Source organism: Varanus komodoensis, unplaced genomic scaffold, assembly GCF_004798865.1.
Source record: "Varanus komodoensis strain SLA01 unplaced genomic scaffold, ASM479886v1 scaffold2, whole genome shotgun sequence".
NCBI lineage: Eukaryota > Metazoa > Chordata > Lepidosauria > Squamata > Varanidae > Varanus > Varanus komodoensis.
Genome location: NW_025335568.1, coordinates 27,264,484 through 27,283,413, shown reverse-complemented (window position 1 = coordinate 27,283,413; position 18,930 = coordinate 27,264,484). Strand labels below are relative to the sequence as shown.

Here is an 18,930-nt window from a genome sequence, read left to right as displayed (position 1 = left end):
GGGTTTTCCAGTGATAAAGAACAAATGATTTAACATTTGGCATAATACAGCAAAGCAGAGCATTATGAATGGCTATTGAACTCAAGACACCATTTATTTTTCACAGCATTTCTATACCATCTTTATAAATCAATGTGGTTTACAGAAAGGTCCAAAACAGAAAAAGATTTTATGCATTAAAAACTTGTAGCTTTTAAATATAATATGTCTCAGGAAGGCTAGCTTCAATTAATACTTGATTCTCAGGCAACAAAAAGATGTTACATCAATTTGTACAATGCAGATAATTCCCCTGCTCCAAAGGTTTTCAATTTGATTTCTTTTCCAGTTTTGACCTTTCTATTATTCAGGGACAAGGTAAAGAGGTAATCATATCATTCATCAAAACAGGTATATTCAACACATTTATTTTAACTTTGCTCTTCACCATTCCTTGGAATTTGTAAGTCTTATGTTGTAAGACTCTAGGGAGAAGAAAAGACAAAAAGGGAGGAAAAGAACAAGATGCCTTACCATAGGGCTGTTGTTGAAATATAGCGCACAAATTCTGTGAAAGGCAAAGGATCTGAAGATGCCCCACAACTGCGACATACACACTATAAGTAAAATAAAGTTTTAGTTTTTACAGCTTTCCGAATGTCAACATACTAAATTACATAATATAAAGAAATGTCTAACCTGTTCATATAACGTCATTGCAAACTTCTGATGAGTGATGCAGGATTTAGAAGTGCACATATCTGTTTCATTGCTTGGCACTATGTGATAGTGAATCCTCTCAAGGATATTTTCCTAAACAAAAGAATACTGTGACTTATTTTAAAGACTCATATCATGTCTTTCCATCATGTAGGTCTTCAGGATGACTACAATAGACATAAGCAACTTCTGACAGTGGTCCAAATACAGCTTGCAACTGTTCCCAATCTGGTTCACCAAACTGCTTTTCCAGGCTCCCTCTCTTTCACCTATTCCAGAACAAAGAGAGAGGAGGGAAAGAGCAGTTGGATTTAAGCCCCATTCTTTGTCCCAGCGCTCACAGAGGCACTTTTCTCAGCACAAGGTCAGGAAAAAAGGCTTATTTCCAACCTGCAGCAGATTAGAAATAAGCCATTTTCCTGTCCTAGTGCTGGGAAAGGAAGCCTTCCTTAGCGGAAAGCAGAGAAAATATCTTCCCCATCTCATCTAATCTCCATGGTGAACTTGTTAGCATGTGAAAATGTGATGGATACATGCACTATATCTAGTTCAACCACCACATGGTTCACAAATATTTAAAAAAAACTTATCCAGATACATACAAAACATTCAGCTGCATCATCCATGAAGCCAAGTTGAAATCGCTGTTCATCTTTAAAGCTTTCAGCTAAAGCATGCCTCATATTATTTGATGGGAGTGCTTTTTCTCGACTGTGCTGGAATTGTGCAAATATTGTCTGGAAGTCAACAGGATTGGGGATTAATACTTTTGAATACTTGTTGTTTGAACACTATAGCATACCTCAGTGTTTGATAAGAGATGTTTTCATCTAGGAGAATATTCAGTGATGTTGAACAAAGTGTATTTATCTAATAGGATATAATAATAGGGTATAATAATAATATCCTATAAAATAGGGTATAATAACAATCTAATAATAAAATATTATATTTTTCTTTTTATTAGAAAATACTGTAAATTATAATTACTTTCTGTCCCCTATCAGGATAACTTTCTGCACACCTTGACTTTGATGAAAATAAATGGGTGGAACATACAAGAAAAAGCAGAAAGATTATCACAGAGTGGCAGCAGTCTTTGCTATACTGAATCAGGAAAGGCTCATCTATTCTAGCATGCCACCTCCTATTATGGCTAAGGAGATAGCTTTAGAAAGCTCACAAGCAGAGAATAAAAACAACAGCCATCTCTCAGTGTTTGTTCCCTGGCAAGTGCTATACAGCACCTGAACAGAGAAGTTCTACACAGTCATAACTGAGACCTGCTGCAAAATGTTGCAATGTATTATCCAGTAACAAGTATGCCAGTCTTCAGGAGTCCATAACCATGCCTAACTCCAAAATATTATCATTTGTTAGGAATGCTTTCCTTCCATCAGCCTTTTCTGGGTTTCTTTTCTAATTCATATCCATGCTCAATAACAATTGGTTTGGATCTGCATATAAAATATTTTAAAAATATTTAAAAGGCAGCAGTTAAAGCTGTCAATGAATACTTTCTTAGAAAATGAACAAGTTTTTATCCTGTCTAAGTTTCACCTGTACAAGTCTTCAGAATGTAATGCTCTTATTAGGTCTGTGTTTTCTGTAATATTATTACAGTAAATCAGAAATACTATAACCTCTGTAATATCATGGTGTTCACCCTATGTAGAAAATGATGACCAATTAGGACCTCTTACAGAGTAACAGTTCCACTGATAAAATAATTCATAAAGCAGACAATACAATTTTAAAGTTACCTTTAAAGCACAGAATATGCAGGCATCACCCTGACAAACATGTCCCGTTAGACCTCTTAAACTCCGTCGGAATATGTCAAGTTGCCATAAAACCTGCAAAAAATAGAGAGAAAGCCAAAGAGATAAAGGCTTCAGCTTCCTCCCTAAAAGTTTGTTTCTGTATTAAAATTGTAGGCTTGCCAATGAACTGCTCTTTCAAGGTATGGATAATTTATATTAGAAAAGTGATATTGGTAGAGGGATAATTCCTATTATGTATTTACTCATTTCTTCTTTATACTGCTCAACAGCTCAACTTCTCTACTTCTATACACTGTCTGGGAGCCATAGAATAGTTTGGATACCCTCCTCCAAGGTCAAAGATAGAGCTGCAACTTCAGAGCTACATATTGGAGCTTTAATCTCCTTCCTCTACAAATGGTGAGGAAAGAAGAATGCTGGCTACTCTGCAAGGTCGGAAATGCAACCTTGGAGATGAGATAAGGGAGCATTCTAGGAGAGGGGAAGAGACTGGAGTAGCCCGGATACAAGGTATCCTGTAGCTGCTCAAACCTTCTTCAATCTCCTTCTGAGGCACTGTTAGACAGCTGCAAATGGCCATTTAGTAAAAATACAGTTTGAGGAGCTGATAGAGATGACTCCCACTGTTTGTTTCAGAGGTTTCTACCTACTTATTAGAAACAGTATGTTTTACTTAACATTTTTGTAAAATTTGAATATAATTTGTTATGACAAACATTCAGTGTTTACATTTCCATCTCTTTTCTCCTGTACTGCTTCAATCAGCAGATAACTGCTTTTGAAAGTGGTGTTTTACTTAATAAATGGCTTAAGGTTTTATATATTATTCATGTGGACCTATGAAGTCACTATACGAAGTAACTTGAATGGTATGTACAAATTTAGTTAATCACCGACACTGATAGTTGACATCAGAACCACTGAACACGTTTATTTAAAACATTTGTATGCTGCCCAATTGTGCCACAGCTCCTCTGGGCAGCTCACAGTTATAAGATAAAACACAATAAAAACTAATTACAACGTATTAAAATATAATACTAATAAAATATGGATAAAAATACAAAACAGAAGGTTGAGTGGCACTAACTATTTAAATATTTTTTAAAAAGGAAGGTCTTTGGCTGGCACTGGAAAGAATATAAGGAAGGTGCCGGCAAATCTCCTAGGGGAGAGCACTCCACGTTATGAATGGCTTAATTTTGTGGACAGATGAACAGTCCAAAAACTATTGTTAGAAGCTAGACTAAATGGACGCTGTTTACACATTCTTGAAAGCTGAACAACACTAAAAGATTAAAATTCTGGAAACAATATTTTCTTGTCAAAACCATGTTTAAAAAAATTCGGTATTTAAGCAAAAACACCCCAGGAAGGGACAACTGGATACATATTTATAAGCAATATTTTCTTGTCAAAACCATGTTTAAAAAAATTCAGTATTTAAGCAAAAACTCACCAGGAAGGGACAACTGGATACATATTTATAAGCAATATTTTCTTGTCAAAACCATGTTTAAAAAAATTCAGTATTTAAGCAAAAACACACCAGGAAGGGACAACTGGATACATATTTATAAGCAGTAGAATCAGCAGGAACTAATTGTATAACAAGGAATGACAGTTATTAGTTGGGATCCAAAATCATGATGTGCACCTTCTAGAGAATCACACCTGCAGCTCTTTCAGTGGCTGAAACAAAAAGCTATAGAGCGATTATCTCCAATACATCAATTCCAAGTGATAAAAACATCAAACACAACTGTGTCTGCACATGTAGCCCTCCCTATGCATAAAGCCCAAATCTTCAATCCCTTGTTATCCTTTTTAAACCACTAGGAAGAAAAAAAATATAATTGCAAAGTGCAAAGGCAGTTCAAGTAGACAATCTAATGCCAACTTGGGGTGATTTAGATGCATGGAAAGCAATGTATGTCCATGATTACTACATTTCAATTAAGCTGAATTTTAACTGTATGCATACTCTAATATTCTTTCAATTCATCATGAAATTTCGCAGATCAATTCTGCATAAAGTGTAACTTTCCTCCTGACTCCACTCTGAAACAATGAATTTAATTTATTTAAAAATGTTCATACCTGAGATATACCTGACATACTATCAGGTTTATATTCCTTAAGAATGTTTTCCCCTCAGATGAATTAGTTTCTACATGTTCCCTGGGATGTTCCCGGAATGTTCCTAGAACATTATTTAAAAGTTTTATAATAGGCATGCATTTGCTGCCTGTGCAAATTTTGGGGGTCTCATTTGTACCAACTCTTTGCTACTCTCATGACTGCCAATTCACTTGCTCTTACCTTCCAGGTTCAATTTGTTCCAAAAGAAGGCACACTTGAACTTTCTGCATTTGATAAATGGAATTTAGGGTTATGGATAGTTCCCTAGTAATGAATGCAAATATACACAATTTTAATACTTTTCCAGTTTGATGAACTTGTGGTTTAACTGTCCTTATGTTGCTTTTCCTCCATTCCAATTTAGAGGACTTTAAAACTTTGAACAGTGATCTATAATAAAGTTTACTCTGCATATTTACGAGCTGAGATGATTTCTAGAACATGGGTGCTCAGATTATCATGCTAGACTGAGCGATATTAACTTAGATTCACCTATGGCTCAGTGGAGTAGACAAGGAATCTGCATTTTATTCACCAACGGAATTTTATTATTTTTATTTATTTATTACAGATTTATATTGTTTTAATAGCAAGTATTTAATATGAATTTCCTGCTTGCAGGCTTCTCAAAAATACTGCGTGAAACAAGATTCTAGACACCACAGACCTTATGTCTGATACAGCAGGATTATTTGTATTATTATTCAGATTAGATACACTTTGAGGCAATTTTTTGTATATTTTAGTCATAAAAGCTGTCCATCTTTTCTTGCTTACCCTTTACTGCTTTTTTATTATGAAGAATATAAATCTAATTCAAACTATGCATTGTAAAAATCTCAGCATACCTTTAACAGAAAGCTAGACTAATGTATTAAAATATTAAACACAAATACACACATTTGCATAACATAAGATTTTTTGTTATCTTTCTTTCTTACCTGTACAGCACTGTTAAGAAAGCAACTGTTTTGTCCTGGTTCATTTAACAAGCCTTTGGTAGGAGCCAAAGACATCACACTTCCAGGTTGATAACCTTTTCCAAGATTTCCTCCAGGTTTCCTCAGGAATTTTACCCATGCCATTATTCAGGACACACGTTTTATTTATGAAGTAAATTCCAAGAATTCTGAGCAGAGCAAGGCAAATAATTCTGACAATTGCCTTTAAAAGAGTTCCAATAATGCGTTGAGAAAAATGTCTGATGCTTGAAATTATACCAAGCTAATATTGTTTCTGTTTTATTCTGTTTGAGAAAAAATTTAAAAATATATCGAAGACAAAATAAAACGTGAAAAATGCAGCGGTTCTAGTGACTAAATTAAGTTAAAACATACTAAAAACTTAAAAATACTTTCACAATCTTCATAGTATCTCACTTCACTTTTTAGTTTATTAGTGCAAATCACTCTTTTGAAGAGGATTTTTAAATACTATTACAGCTTTCTATTACAAAAGCAGGACTTCTTAGTTAATATTATATTCAGTCTCTTTCATGTTGATTCTTCCTTTTCAGTATAGGAAATAAATCATATTTCTTCTTTTGGTTTGCAAATGTAATTCCACTATGTATATTTCATCTCTTTCTTCTTTTATAATCTGTGAAATAAAAAAGGGAAAAAGTTTCACAGTTATGATAACATTAATTATAGAGTTAAAATTGAATGTGATGAAGCAACAGTATATCCAGTGTTAACTGAATTTTAAGTTCAGTAAGTCTATTCCAGCTAGAACACTGGATTCAACCCACATAGCTTTCACTCCAACTCTTTAGTGTGGCCTACAGATTCATATTACTGAAGGTCCAGAATTGAAGACATGACAGACTGGGAAGTTTATTAATAATTTAATTCTCTAACATTATTTCAGCATAACTGTCAGACTTCCAAGGGGATGGACTCAGTTTGCCATCTTTCTGAGCACACATAAACATGGGAATGGGTGGAAAGGTTGAGAGGAAGTGAAACCTATCAGGAGAGCACAAAATTCCTGAGGATCTCAGTGTCAAAGGGGGCATAAATCCCTCTAGTCCTTTTTGTGAGCAAAGATCAATTCAGTCTTTGAATTGACAACTCACCCTTTGACAGCTGTTAAGACAAAGCAAAATGGTTCCCAGTCAATGTGGGAAGAGCAGCTTAAGCCACAACAACCCATAGGATGCTTGCTGGTGGACTAATGGTGGACTAATGAGTGCAGGTGAAAATGCACAGTAAGCCCAATCTTCTGTTAGGCATGTTGTGAGTTGCTCTCATGAAACTAATCCACCACAGGTTATTGCCAGGGTTTGTGCGGTGTCATTAGGCAAGACAGCAAATAAAGAAAAAGAAGGAGAGGGATTGATGTAAAAGCTATGGAGTTTGCATTTGGTTTGTATTAAGATGAAAAGTGAGAAAGACCTACAGACTTTCAAATTAAATTCTAGCAGATATTGAACCATTTTCATTTTATATCTGGGATGTTCCTAAAGGTGACAGAAGGAAAGAACCCTCTTCCCCCTTTCAATCTCCCAAATCTCAAATTTTCCTCTCCAATCTCTAGAGGGCTGGCAGCCTTTCTGAACACCATTAGATTGGATGCAGAGAAGAAGAGGACAGAAAATGTTCCTTCCCTGAATTTTTTTACAATAGGTTTATCTTGGCATCCATGGCATTTAACTCTGTTGAATTCTACATTCAGATAGTGATAGCTTATCTTGTACACATGAAGCTTTCGGAGAAGCTTACTAAAAACATTTAATGCACTTTCTCTTATTCCTAATATATCTCCCTTGCAGTTTATATGCTTCCTTCTGTTACTGTCCCAGGTTTATAGACTACATTAGTAATTATGGAATTAAAGATCAGCAAGCAGAATTTAACTCAAGGTGTTGGAATTTCCCCAACCAATTTCTGGGTTGAAAAGAAGCAGTTCCTTCCTGCATTTTTACCTTCCTTTGGAGGCAAACATTTAACATTCATGTACTCTGGGTATAGGGTGAAAGGGTAGGTTTTTATCCCATTCTGGAATGGAGGACAGAATGCAGAGAGGTGAAATTAATCATTAGGTGAGGAGTGATACCTGGAGGTACAACATAAATTTCTTAAAGGCAATATTTTTGATCTTCTGAATAAATTGCTAGGAATATTTTAACAGTTGTACATCAGTACAACTTCAAGCCGCTTGTAACTTGCTCTTTCAATCCTATTCTCACAAACCTACAGTTACCTGTACTAAGGCTCCAGATAAGGCACTACACACATTTCAACATGAAATTAAAAGATCATTGCCCATGACATTATAGGAAGTATGGCTGCTAGCTGCAATGTGATAAAACAGTACTTCATTGCACTGTCAAACATTTAATTTACCATGTGCATTGTTACCTCCCCACTCCATGCATTTGGAACTACACATTTTGTGTGTGTCTAGACTCAGATTCAAACTAGAATCTACAAATTTTTCCATGTATGAAAGCAACTGAAGAGGTTTAATTATATGAAAACATGATAAAATAAATCAAATATGAAAATATATTTTCACCACTTGTAGATGTTGTCTGGGCTCTAGAAACACAAATGTTGCATGTTCTCAGAAAAACTGATTTCATAGATGTTGAGAAGTACTCACAAACATTTTTAATGCCTGACTTCAAATACTGTTAAAGATTGGTATTGGTATTATAAAACATCCAAGTAAGAGATAACATTGTTAACCCCAAAACATAAAGCTCTCCACAGTTGATGACAACCATTTCTTAAAATTCCAGAAATGATTTTGTCCCATGTGGTGACATTTACCATTTAACTGGATGCCTACATTAATTATCTCATAACAAGTGCCAATGCAGTATTTACACATATTTAAACACAGTCTAGCTATCTACACAATTATGGCAAAATGACATGTGGGCACTACTGGAAAAATCCCTGACATCTTAAGATTTTCAAATGATCTTTAAGATTATTTTCCAGGCCATGATTCAAAAAGCTGCATTAAGCAATCATGAATATCTGATCTATAGCTGTCAAATCACACATTAAAGATCCAATAAACCAAATATCCTAGTATTTTAAAAAAATATACTCCAACCACTATGTACTTGTTTATGAAGTTAACACGATATCTGGACAACTTTTTAGGATATGGACATGGCAAATATTAATTTAGTGTAGTCTACTAATAGTATTACATTAGCATTAGTTGACTATACTTAGCATTAAATAATACTGACTTTTCTAGGCACTTTAAAGCTACAATCTGAAACACTCTAACTAATGAAAACTATAGGAGTTACAGTAGACTAAAATGCCTAGACTGTACTGCAAATATGTTCCTTGTAATTTTTTTCTTGAAAATGCCATGTTAGATTACTATTGTCAGATGGGAGGTTGAGAGTAGCTTGCCTAACCAATGAGTTAATGGCACAGGCAAAATTAAAAACTGAGAATTTCCTGATATGCAGCAATCTTTCAATCCTTATCCTTCAACAGCACATGAGATTATCAATTTAAAAATGAACAGAAGTTCAGTAACACAAGAACTAAATTTCACTTACAGTATTTGAAATCTCCAAAGCTTTTTTGTTCCAAGTCCTCTGAATTCAGTTGAAATTAAGTGCTTTCTAGATAAACTGATGTATATGTTTTGTATTTTCAATTGAAAATAGAACTAATGATGTTTCACATGCTCTAGAACATTTTGTACAAACATTAACACTTTTTTTGCTACATCCTCTGTCTAGTTCAAATATACAAACTCTTGTAAAAGTAGCATGTTCCTCCCATTAACGATTCTATCACAGAAAACACTGTTTCAAACTGATGGATATACTGTAGCTCTGCTCTTTATAACCAAATGATGCACTCAAGTAGTGGCTGACTTAACTCCTAAAGATGCCATTAGTGACTGTGTTCACAGATCTTTATCTGTTATTCTATGTAAAGTTGTTCCTGTGTTGTACATGCAAACAGCTGAAGTTCTAAGATTCCTTCCAGATGAACCAGGTTTCACCGAATTCAATGAAATTTCAAAGTGAGCACCCTCTGGATTTGATAGTAAATTTCTGTGGGTAGGAACCGGATCAACTTTTTTAGTAGTTCTTCTGCATTTCTAGTTACTTTCCCTGCAGTCAGCTCAGAGAGATGTACAGCCTCAACAGGCAACAAGGGGGGGGGGGAACTTTCTCAGTGGTAGCCCCCCAATCTATGGAATAACCTCCCCACAATAGCCTGGCTTGTGCCAAATCTGTCCTCTTTTCAGCACCAGGTTAAGAGGACCCCCTTTTCTGAGGCTTTTAAAGACTTGCTCGGCCACCCAAAGGCTTGCAAGGGATTGCCAGGTGTTTCACAGAGCCACTGTTTTGTTATACATTGTTATTGTCTATTTTTATTATCTGTTTAACGTTCTTATATTTTATATTTTTCTTGTATTTTAATCATTTGATTAAAGGCAATGTGAGGCCATATGGAAATGAAATCAACAATAATGATAATATGAATCAATGTATTAATCTGTTTCACCAAGGTTCCTAAAGGCACTCAGATTTTGGAACTGGGACAATAATAATGATAATAGCATTTGCTTATGAATAGAAAGCCTTACCAGGCTCCATTTAGGCTACTTCTTGTTGTATTAAATTATATCCAGTTCTTTCTTACTTGAGGGGCATGAAACATTATGAAACCGATCCTGGATTGATCTAAAGTGCAACAGACAATTTCAGGCCATGGTTTTCTATAATGTTTAGCACTCCTAGGGGGACATTATGGTGGAAAATGTATCAGATATAGTGTCCACAGGATTTTTCTGGTTTTATCATAGGAACAATTTTTCAGAACCCCTTACTCAAAAAGCTGTGTGTATAATCCATTCACAATTTAAATTTCTGCAGCCCATATTCCAGAAAGTAATGGTGGTGACATCAGTATTACTTAAGAATTAAATATCTGCAGCATGTAAAAGTAAACAGGATGTTGTTAAGCCTAGTACAAAGATTATCACAGCAAGAGTTTTTAGAATCTTAGCAGTCATCTACAAGCATCTCTGATGACCCAGTTAGTTATGGGTCATAGTGGCTAGCTGAACAAAAACATCAACTGAGTGTGCACAGCAACAATGAAAATGGCAACTTTCATGTGAAGCATAATTAACAAACCAAAATTAAGACAACTAGCATTTGCAGTACTCTGTATATTTCTGGAATCCCCCTCTAAAAATGATATCAGAACTGAAAAAGGCAACTAACTGCACAATATGATTCATGTTTTACTGTCTCCGCATCTTTCAGCTAGTAATGCTTAGGCTCTATCTAAACATGCTTAAGATTGCACCCTAAAATGATCAAGCTGCTATAGCACCTTCACTATAAGGAAAAGGAGATTTTGTTTGAGATCTATTTTAAATTCAGGAAAGCGATGACTAAGGGGAAACATATCTGATATTGTTAAAGCTCAACAAGGTGTAGAAAAACACTACCAAAATCAGATTACTAACCTCTTTGAAAGATATGGTAGTTATGCCTCTCTTGAAAAAGGGTTAATTTCAGAGGACAGGAATAATTTTAGATCAGTGGTTAATCTTCCATTTTCAGGCAAAGTGACTGAAAGAGCGGTGGCTGGCCAGGCACTTCTGAATGACACTGATGGTTAAGGTAAATTTCAACTGTGTTTTAGGCCTTATTTGGTATAGAGACTACCTCAGTTGCACTGCGGAATGACACCTGCTGAAAGGAAGGAAGGACGGCAGGCTGGCCAGCCAGGAATACATCCATGCTGGTTTTTCTAGACCACCAAGTAGCTTTTGATTTTATTGAGCACGGCATCTTTCTGGAGAAACTGCTTAAATTGGATGTTGGAGGCACCCTTTAACAGTGATTCCATCTTACTTGGGCAGGAGACTCCACTATGGCATCCCTCAGAGTTCTATTTTGTCCCCTCTACTTTTCAACATCTATATGAAACCACTGGGAAGTAGTGCATAAAAATGGAGTAGAGTATCATCAACATGCAGGTGACACCTAACACTACCTCTCCTTTTCAGCAAATACAGATGAGACAGAGGCCATGCTGAACCAATGCCTCTGGTTCAGGACTCTGTAAGGATGGATTAAGCCCAATACACAGATTAGGGCCAATACACAGATTCAGTCCAGAAAGACAGAGGTTCATCTGTCCCATTATCTTTCATTCAACCTGCTCTAAATGGGATTGCATTCCCTCACAATGAGCAAGTTTATAATTGGGGAATACTCATAGTTCCAAATCTGTCATTTGTGTCCCAACTGGCCTCGGGGGCATGAAGAACCTTTTATCTGGTTAGAGAGCCAGTGTGGTATAGTGGTTAAAAGCATGGGACTGGGACTCAGACAATCTGGGTTCTAGTCCCCACTCAGCCATGGAGCAAACTGGGTGACTTTGGGCCAGTCACAGACTCTCAGCCCAACCTACCTCACAGGGTTGTTATTGTGGGGATAAGATGGAGAAGGAGATATAAGCTGCCTTGAGCCCTTTGTAGGAAAAAGGCAGGATATAAATCGAAAAATAAATAAATAAAATCTGGTTTGGCTGATAAACCAGTTTAGCTGATATATCAGTAAAGGCCCTACTGGAACAGAAAGAACCTGGCTACAGTAATCCGGGCACTGATAACCTGCTAGTCTGAATTACAGCAATGTGTTATCATTGGGACTACCTCTGAGGATAGTCAAGAAACTTCACTTAGATCAGAACAGTGAAGTGGCTTACTGGAACTAGCCATTTTGGACACATTACTTCAGTGCTGCAATACAATTTCCTGGTCTGATTAAAAGAGTTGACTCTAAACTGCTAAGGACTAATCTACCTGAAAGCATGTCTTTTTTCAATCTGTCCCTGTCAGATAACTAAAACATTCCCTAGATCCTTCTCTGGATGCAACATATGGTTACCAGGATAAAGGTCTTCTCTACAGTAGTCTCTGTGAAATGCCTTTCCCAAAGAACTGTGTGGTATATTCATAGCATACATGTATACACCAAATTAACATATTGTTAAACAGGCATTTAATATTTAATCTGTTGCTCTGATTGTTAAATTTTATTACTGGGTCCTTAAGATTTAACATTTTAAAACTGTTAATATTTTATATTGTATTGTTCTGACACTTTTATTGCTAGTTGCTTATTTTGTTGTTACAGGTGCTGTCGGATTTGTGATTGTAAACTTCCTCAAGGGCATTTGCCACTGGGGTGATATAAAAATTTAACATTACAAAACATAAATAAGAAGTGGAGAAAGAAGTGTTTTTCTTTCTCTCACAGAAGCCGATATGGTGTTCAAATGCGTTTGACTGGTACCAGATTCAGGATAGTCAAAGCAAAGCAGAAGTTCACACATGATGTATAAACAGGCAATTTCTTACCAAAAGATGTAATAACAGCAATTCAATTAATAGATGATTCATTTACAAGTTATTAGCAGTAGTAACTAAATAGAACATTCATGTTCAGAGGCTAGACATCTTCATGTAGTTTTTGGGGTTAAACAATGCAAAAAGACTATTGCCTTTATGCCCTATATGTGGCCTTCCGGGAAACATCTGGCTGATCAGTTTGGAAAACAGGATGCCTGCCTAGATGGATCCTTGATCTGATGTAGCATGAATCTTCTTATGTTCTTAGCTAATGGTGACAGACCATCTAATACCTGCTGATTTAACAGAGGTCTCGACAACTCTTTTACATCAGCCATCACCACCTCTGCTCCATTACAATACCAACAGCCTACAATATAAGACCTCAACTGACTTGTCCACCATCTATCACTGACATTCTATTTTCCAACAAAGTCGAAATCATAATTTACTTCCCTTTATGGCTGGAAGTGCCATCTTGCCCCAGTCCCTCAATATCTCATACTGTAATGCCCAATGACTACCTCTGGTTGCCTCTCATTTTATTCCCCAATGAGCAGACGGTCATTTATTAATCCTTAATGATAGATGTATTAAATAAAATATTAAATTCTTAGATAGTCCATCATGATCTTTAATGGGGATAAATCTTCTTTAAGTTAATCTTTAGGTGTAGAACACTGATTCCATTTGCATGGTAACGTCTACTGTATTTAGATTTTGCTGACATGAAACTCCCCATTTATGACTGAAAATTGAACACCTTGAGCAGAATATGTCAGCATTGTTAAAATAAACAAGATGATTTATATTTGAATGTTGCAAATTCTTAAAGTGCTTAGAGTGACTGTGCTAAATAACTGCTGGTTGCAATTCTAGCTGATCAAGCATTTGGCTCATAGCTTCCCAAATCAGTGCATTTAAAAAGCAAAACAAAGTATATACTCAGTATATACTTTTACTGTATATAAGTATATACGATGAAAAGTATATACTTTTCATCTCTGAAAAGTTTCTATGGGAAGGATGTTTCACAGCTGTGATGTATTTGTAAATGCAAAAAAATATTATCTTTAATATATCAGTAAGAGTCAGTTTCTTTAACAGCTGCAATCCTAAAAGCTTCCATGTAATGAGACTTCTGCATTTAAACTAAAGATGTCAGTAAGAATCTTTTTATACAAGATGATGGACTAGAAAGGGTCTTAATACCAACATAATTCCACAAAGTTAGATATCTGATTTATTCTTTCCCACCAAGAAATGCTAAATGATTAGATCAAACTAAACATTTGAAGCCATTAAAAATCCTTTACAAATGAAATATCTGTCTACCTTTATTTTCCTTTAGTCTTAAGAACAGCTACCTTATAAAGAGGATTAGAAAGTGAATATAAACTTGCCTATAGATCTATGTAATCAAATTACCAAATATCAGATCATTTCATTTAGATGAAATAGTTTGGCATCTCTTAGGGATGCTAAGATATCCATCATTTTCTGATCCCAAAATGAAAATGTGTATTCACTCCTGGGGATAAATATTACATTAAAAAAGAAAAGTACAAACAGTTTTTGCAGATCCGACAAAGGTGAAAGTCAAAATTGAAAATATTAAATGATAATCCAGTCTGAGTTAATAACCCAGTTTGTACTTCCAGACAGTGATGCATTACTGTACATACAATAAACAATGATGCACAATGATTCTGTAAACACAAAAATCCTGTTAGCATAAGTCACATACTGAGTTTTGTACATATTTGTTCAGGCCACGTGATACCAATCATTAGGTAGGTTGAACTATCTATCCAAATTATTATTATTATTATTATTATTATTATTATTATTATTATTATTACATTTCTATGCCGCCCCTTGCCGAAGCCTTGGGGTGGCTTACAACACAAATAAATGGGAGATATATAAAGGCTCCTAGTAACTATGGCTAGTGAATTTCTACTTCTTATGCTATGAAGTAGTTGAAAGATTATGTGAAATAATGACTGAATCCAGAATTAGTGTATCTAATTTTAAAATGTTCCCAGATTTACGTAAAAAGGAAGCAATCTAACAAATAATTTGACTTGCTTCATCTACTACAAAGTATGAGTTACTTTCATTTATGACAACTGGTCTGATATATTTAGTACTCTCACTGGTGTTTTCATAAGTGACATCAGATTAGCCACACTGAGATTTTCAGTTTTGATACTGCATAAACAGAACTATCACACTGGATATTGGGAGCAATGTTAGGACCAAATGGCGCAGAACTCAATGTGCTTACTTCCCAATAACGTTGCATAGGATGCTAGCTACATTCACAAGGAACAGTTTAGGATTCAGAATTAAAGTTTGGGATTGGACTGTATTACTGCATGCAATATATTAGCTGAGCTTTAAAAAAAAAACACCAAACTTATATCTTGATCCTTAACCAATACCATTTCAAGCACTGGGAAACTGACTTTACAAACATACACACCTGCAGTGACACTTCCTGTTTTCAAAGAATCAGTCTCATACACTTCTCCTGAACATCCAGGTTAAAAATTAACTGTGTAGTTTAATATTTATGAAAGCAGCTCCTAACACCCACGAATGTATCAACATACACAAATCCAAGTTTTGTTGATTGCAGGAACATAAACATTCGTAGGACAGCCCAAATACTCTTTATGCAAATCACATTTCTTTAATTTATTATAAAATACTGGAATATTTTGATACAAGAATGCCAAACATAGAGGAAACACAGAATTAAAACAGCACTGTACCTCCTGAACCTCCCACAGACAAGAGTAGAAAATCAACCACTGGATTTTCTGCAGAAACTTCAGACTGAATATCTCCACAATCTGCAAAGTTTAACTTTCAATAACTCTAATATAAGGATAACCAGGTGACTAAGATACTGACGCCCATCACCCCATTTGCAGACCTCTTAACTTCGGACCATTGCTCCTCCTAACGATATCTTACAACTACTGATAAGGAGATTACATATCCTGCTTTCCAGCTATTACAACTATTGCAGTAATACTAGGGACAGAGGGTCGGGGAAATGAAGACATCCAGTGGTATAGCGGGATGAGGGCCACCAGGCAGCAAGTCGACACTTACTAGGCGTCTCCAGATTATAGGACAAGGGATGGGGGGGGGGTCACTGCCGGGCTATTTCAGCAGCCAATAAACCGAGACGGAGCAGGCACTGACGGAGGAGAACGCGTGAAGAAGTAAACAAGGGGGAACAGAATTACAGAAGCTGCTGAAGGCTCAGCGACTGCAAGGGAGACCGAGAGGTCTTGGCTCCTCGTACAGAGGCTCGGCCGCAGCGGTCACGCAGACGCGTCCACACTTTCGGGCTGCGCCGCCGCGAGGGGCAAGCGGCAGCCGCGGGCACCTGCGGGTCGCCTCTGGCCCGCCTCCGACCCAACCCCGCCAGGCGCTCGAGGAGAAACTTTCCGTGCCAGGAAGTTCCCGACTGAAGGGAGTGCTGCGAGCGGGCGCAGGGAGGCCCCCTGCCTCAGGCTGCCGCTCCGCAGACCGGCTTTTCGGAGCACGGCCGCCGACTGCCTTCTTCCCCCTCCCCAAGCCGCTGCCGCCTGGCCGGCGCTCCTCACCTTCGGAGCGGCGCTTATCACCCTTCTGGAAATACGCAACCGGCCACTCCGCGTGCCCCGCTCCGCGCTCTCCCTGCGGCGCACCCACCTTCGGTCCGATTCGGCGGCTGCTCTTGCCACGCCAGCCTCTTCTCCCCATCCCGACCTCGGCTCCCACCAGCGGGCGACCAGACTGTGCCTCGGGCTGCCAGGCAGGCTCCTTCCCCCGCCCACCACCGCGCCACAGTCCCCGCCCCCGTTTCCCTGAGTAACTTTCTTCCTGCCGCTTGGAGCGACGCTCGCGCGCCCTCGCCGAGCCGGGAGGGAGGGAGGGAGGGAGGGAGGCAGGCGAAGGGCGGGGGGGAGTCGTGAGGAGGAAGAGAAGCCGGACGACAACAAGCCGGCGTTCTCGCGGTGGCTGGGCCGCGCGAACGCCAGACCCCGCGCGCGCGTGCACGCGTAGCAGCTGACTGGTGTGGGCGGGGGTAAGCAGGCGGCCGTCTCCTCAGCAAGCCTCGGGTGATTCCGATGACTTCAGACGCCGAGAAAAAGAGGACGGCTTCCGATTGGAGGGAGAGGCAGGCCATAGGGAACAGGCTCTAGAAGTGATTGGAGGTGCGGCCTGTGACGTCATCGCAACAGGATCGAATCCAAGGGTGGTGTTTTGCCCCCCTTATCGTCCCGCAAGAGCTGGTCCAGGGGTCGGTTTGGATATGGATAGGTGCACAGTACTGGAATAGCTGGTGATTTACGTGGGAAGAAGTTGAACATAAAACAAACGGGTGGGATATGAAATAAGAGCCTTTTGCAGTGCTAAAGGAGCAGTTGCCTTTCTACCTTGCTTTATGGCACTGTAAGCAGCTCTGGGAGGAGGGGATGTGCCTGCCACCCCTCAACTCCTTGCTTCCCCTTGCCAACCTGTCCAGTAATGTCTCTCTGGAATCTAGCATGTGGGATAGTGTGCCTCTTCTCTGTTCCCAAACATTTTCTTCTCTGATGGGACCAGTGCTGGCATCCCATATTCTCATGCACCCAGACAAGGGTGAACAGCAGGAGGTAGTACTCTTGGATGGCCACAAAGGCTCTATTGCCAATTTCTGACTAGCTGTCACTCAACAGCAGCCATCATCACTGGTGAGAGGTAAACAGGGCACAGAAAGCTGTAAAACACTGAATCTGTCTTGCCAAGTATTGTGGGTACTGACCTGTAGTAGGAAGCGGAGAAGCAAGTGGCAGTTCACAAGTGTAATTGCTCCTGTCTTGCATCCGCCAGGTTGCGACAGAGATTGGGCGCTGCGCTCCTTCCCAAAGGGAACAGATAAGGAATGGTGTCAAAGAGCAGCCACTGACACCATCCCATTGCCATCTCTCTGGACAGCACAGAACATTGTGGCCAGCTCTTTACAGCCGCCTCCACTGCCACACTGCCCATGACAGTGTCAAGGAATAGCCGCCTCCTCTCTCCATCTGAGCAGTGCAGCAGGAAGGGAGGGTTGGCCTTATTGCATCCATTTCCATCCAGGACACACCCAGAGGGAGCTGTCTTTGGTCAGCCTTGCTCTGCTTTTAGACAGTGTGGCAGGGAAGGCTGGACTCTTTGGGAAACAAAGATGAGGAAGAGCAGGGAAGTTCACCAAGGGCTTTGAACTTTTCAGATCCTAGAGCCAAGGTTCCTTATTCCTAGTGCCAGTGTTGATACTGTCTTCTGTTTATCTTACCTAGCATCCTTTTACCACCCTGTTCCATACAACTCAGTTGACATCTTTCTTTCCCATCACTCCTGAAATGAAAGTTGGGCAGTTCCCATCTCTTTATTTCCCATCTCTCCTTTTTGGACCAAGTTGGCCCAAGAGAATCACACCCTCTGCTCTGTAAATCCTGGCACCATAAGTTGGAACTAAGTGATGAAAAAATGCTTATCAGACATCTTGAAGCCTGGCAGAGGGAGCAGGTACTAGAAAGAAAGGCAAACAAATTAGTTGAGACTTCTAGGCCAGCCAGGAAGGTTATCCTCTCCCCAAATTGTAAATCCTCAATCCAAAATCTCAGATAAAAATGATGAGAAAAACCCTGCGTTCTCATCTGTATATTAACATCATGGAACATTCATAGCTGCTTGAGTGGCTGAGGAAATGAAATTATGAGCTTCATGAGTGCAAAACAAGTTCAAACTACTCTGAGGAAAGCAAAAGCTTTGCTTGGCTGAGAATTCGAGGGACAGGAAGAGCTCTGGATGGGGCTGGACTGATGGAGGCCCAAGGAAATGAATCAAAGCATGAAGGAACAGTGCTAAGTAGCCATAGGGTTGTGAATTAGAAACCTGGGGGAAGGGC

General features: G+C 38.6%; 1 protein-coding gene across 3 annotated transcripts in view; it reads right to left on the bottom strand.

The window, feature by feature from the left end:
* Positions 1 to 16,852, bottom strand: part of USP53 (ubiquitin specific peptidase 53) — a 35,216-nt gene extending 18,364 nt beyond the window's left edge. Inside the window, exons 1-6 of one of the 3 annotated variants that reach the window (XM_044428450.1) lie at positions 16,707 to 16,852; positions 5,567 to 6,224; positions 2,463 to 2,555; positions 1,302 to 1,436; positions 679 to 792; positions 514 to 596 (exon numbers count right to left, since the gene is read on the bottom strand). In XM_044428450.1, coding sequence (XP_044284385.1) covers positions 514 to 596; positions 679 to 792; positions 1,302 to 1,436; positions 2,463 to 2,555; positions 5,567 to 5,710 — 569 coding nt within the window. In that variant the 5' untranslated portion in view covers positions 5,711 to 6,224; positions 16,707 to 16,852. Of the gene's footprint in view, positions 1 to 513; positions 597 to 678; positions 793 to 1,301; positions 1,437 to 2,462; positions 2,556 to 5,566; positions 8,911 to 16,618 lie in introns of those variants that run through there. The other 2 variants (XM_044428451.1, XM_044428452.1) reach the window with 2 other exon arrangements.
* Between the last annotated feature and the right edge of the window lie 2,078 nt (positions 16,853 to 18,930).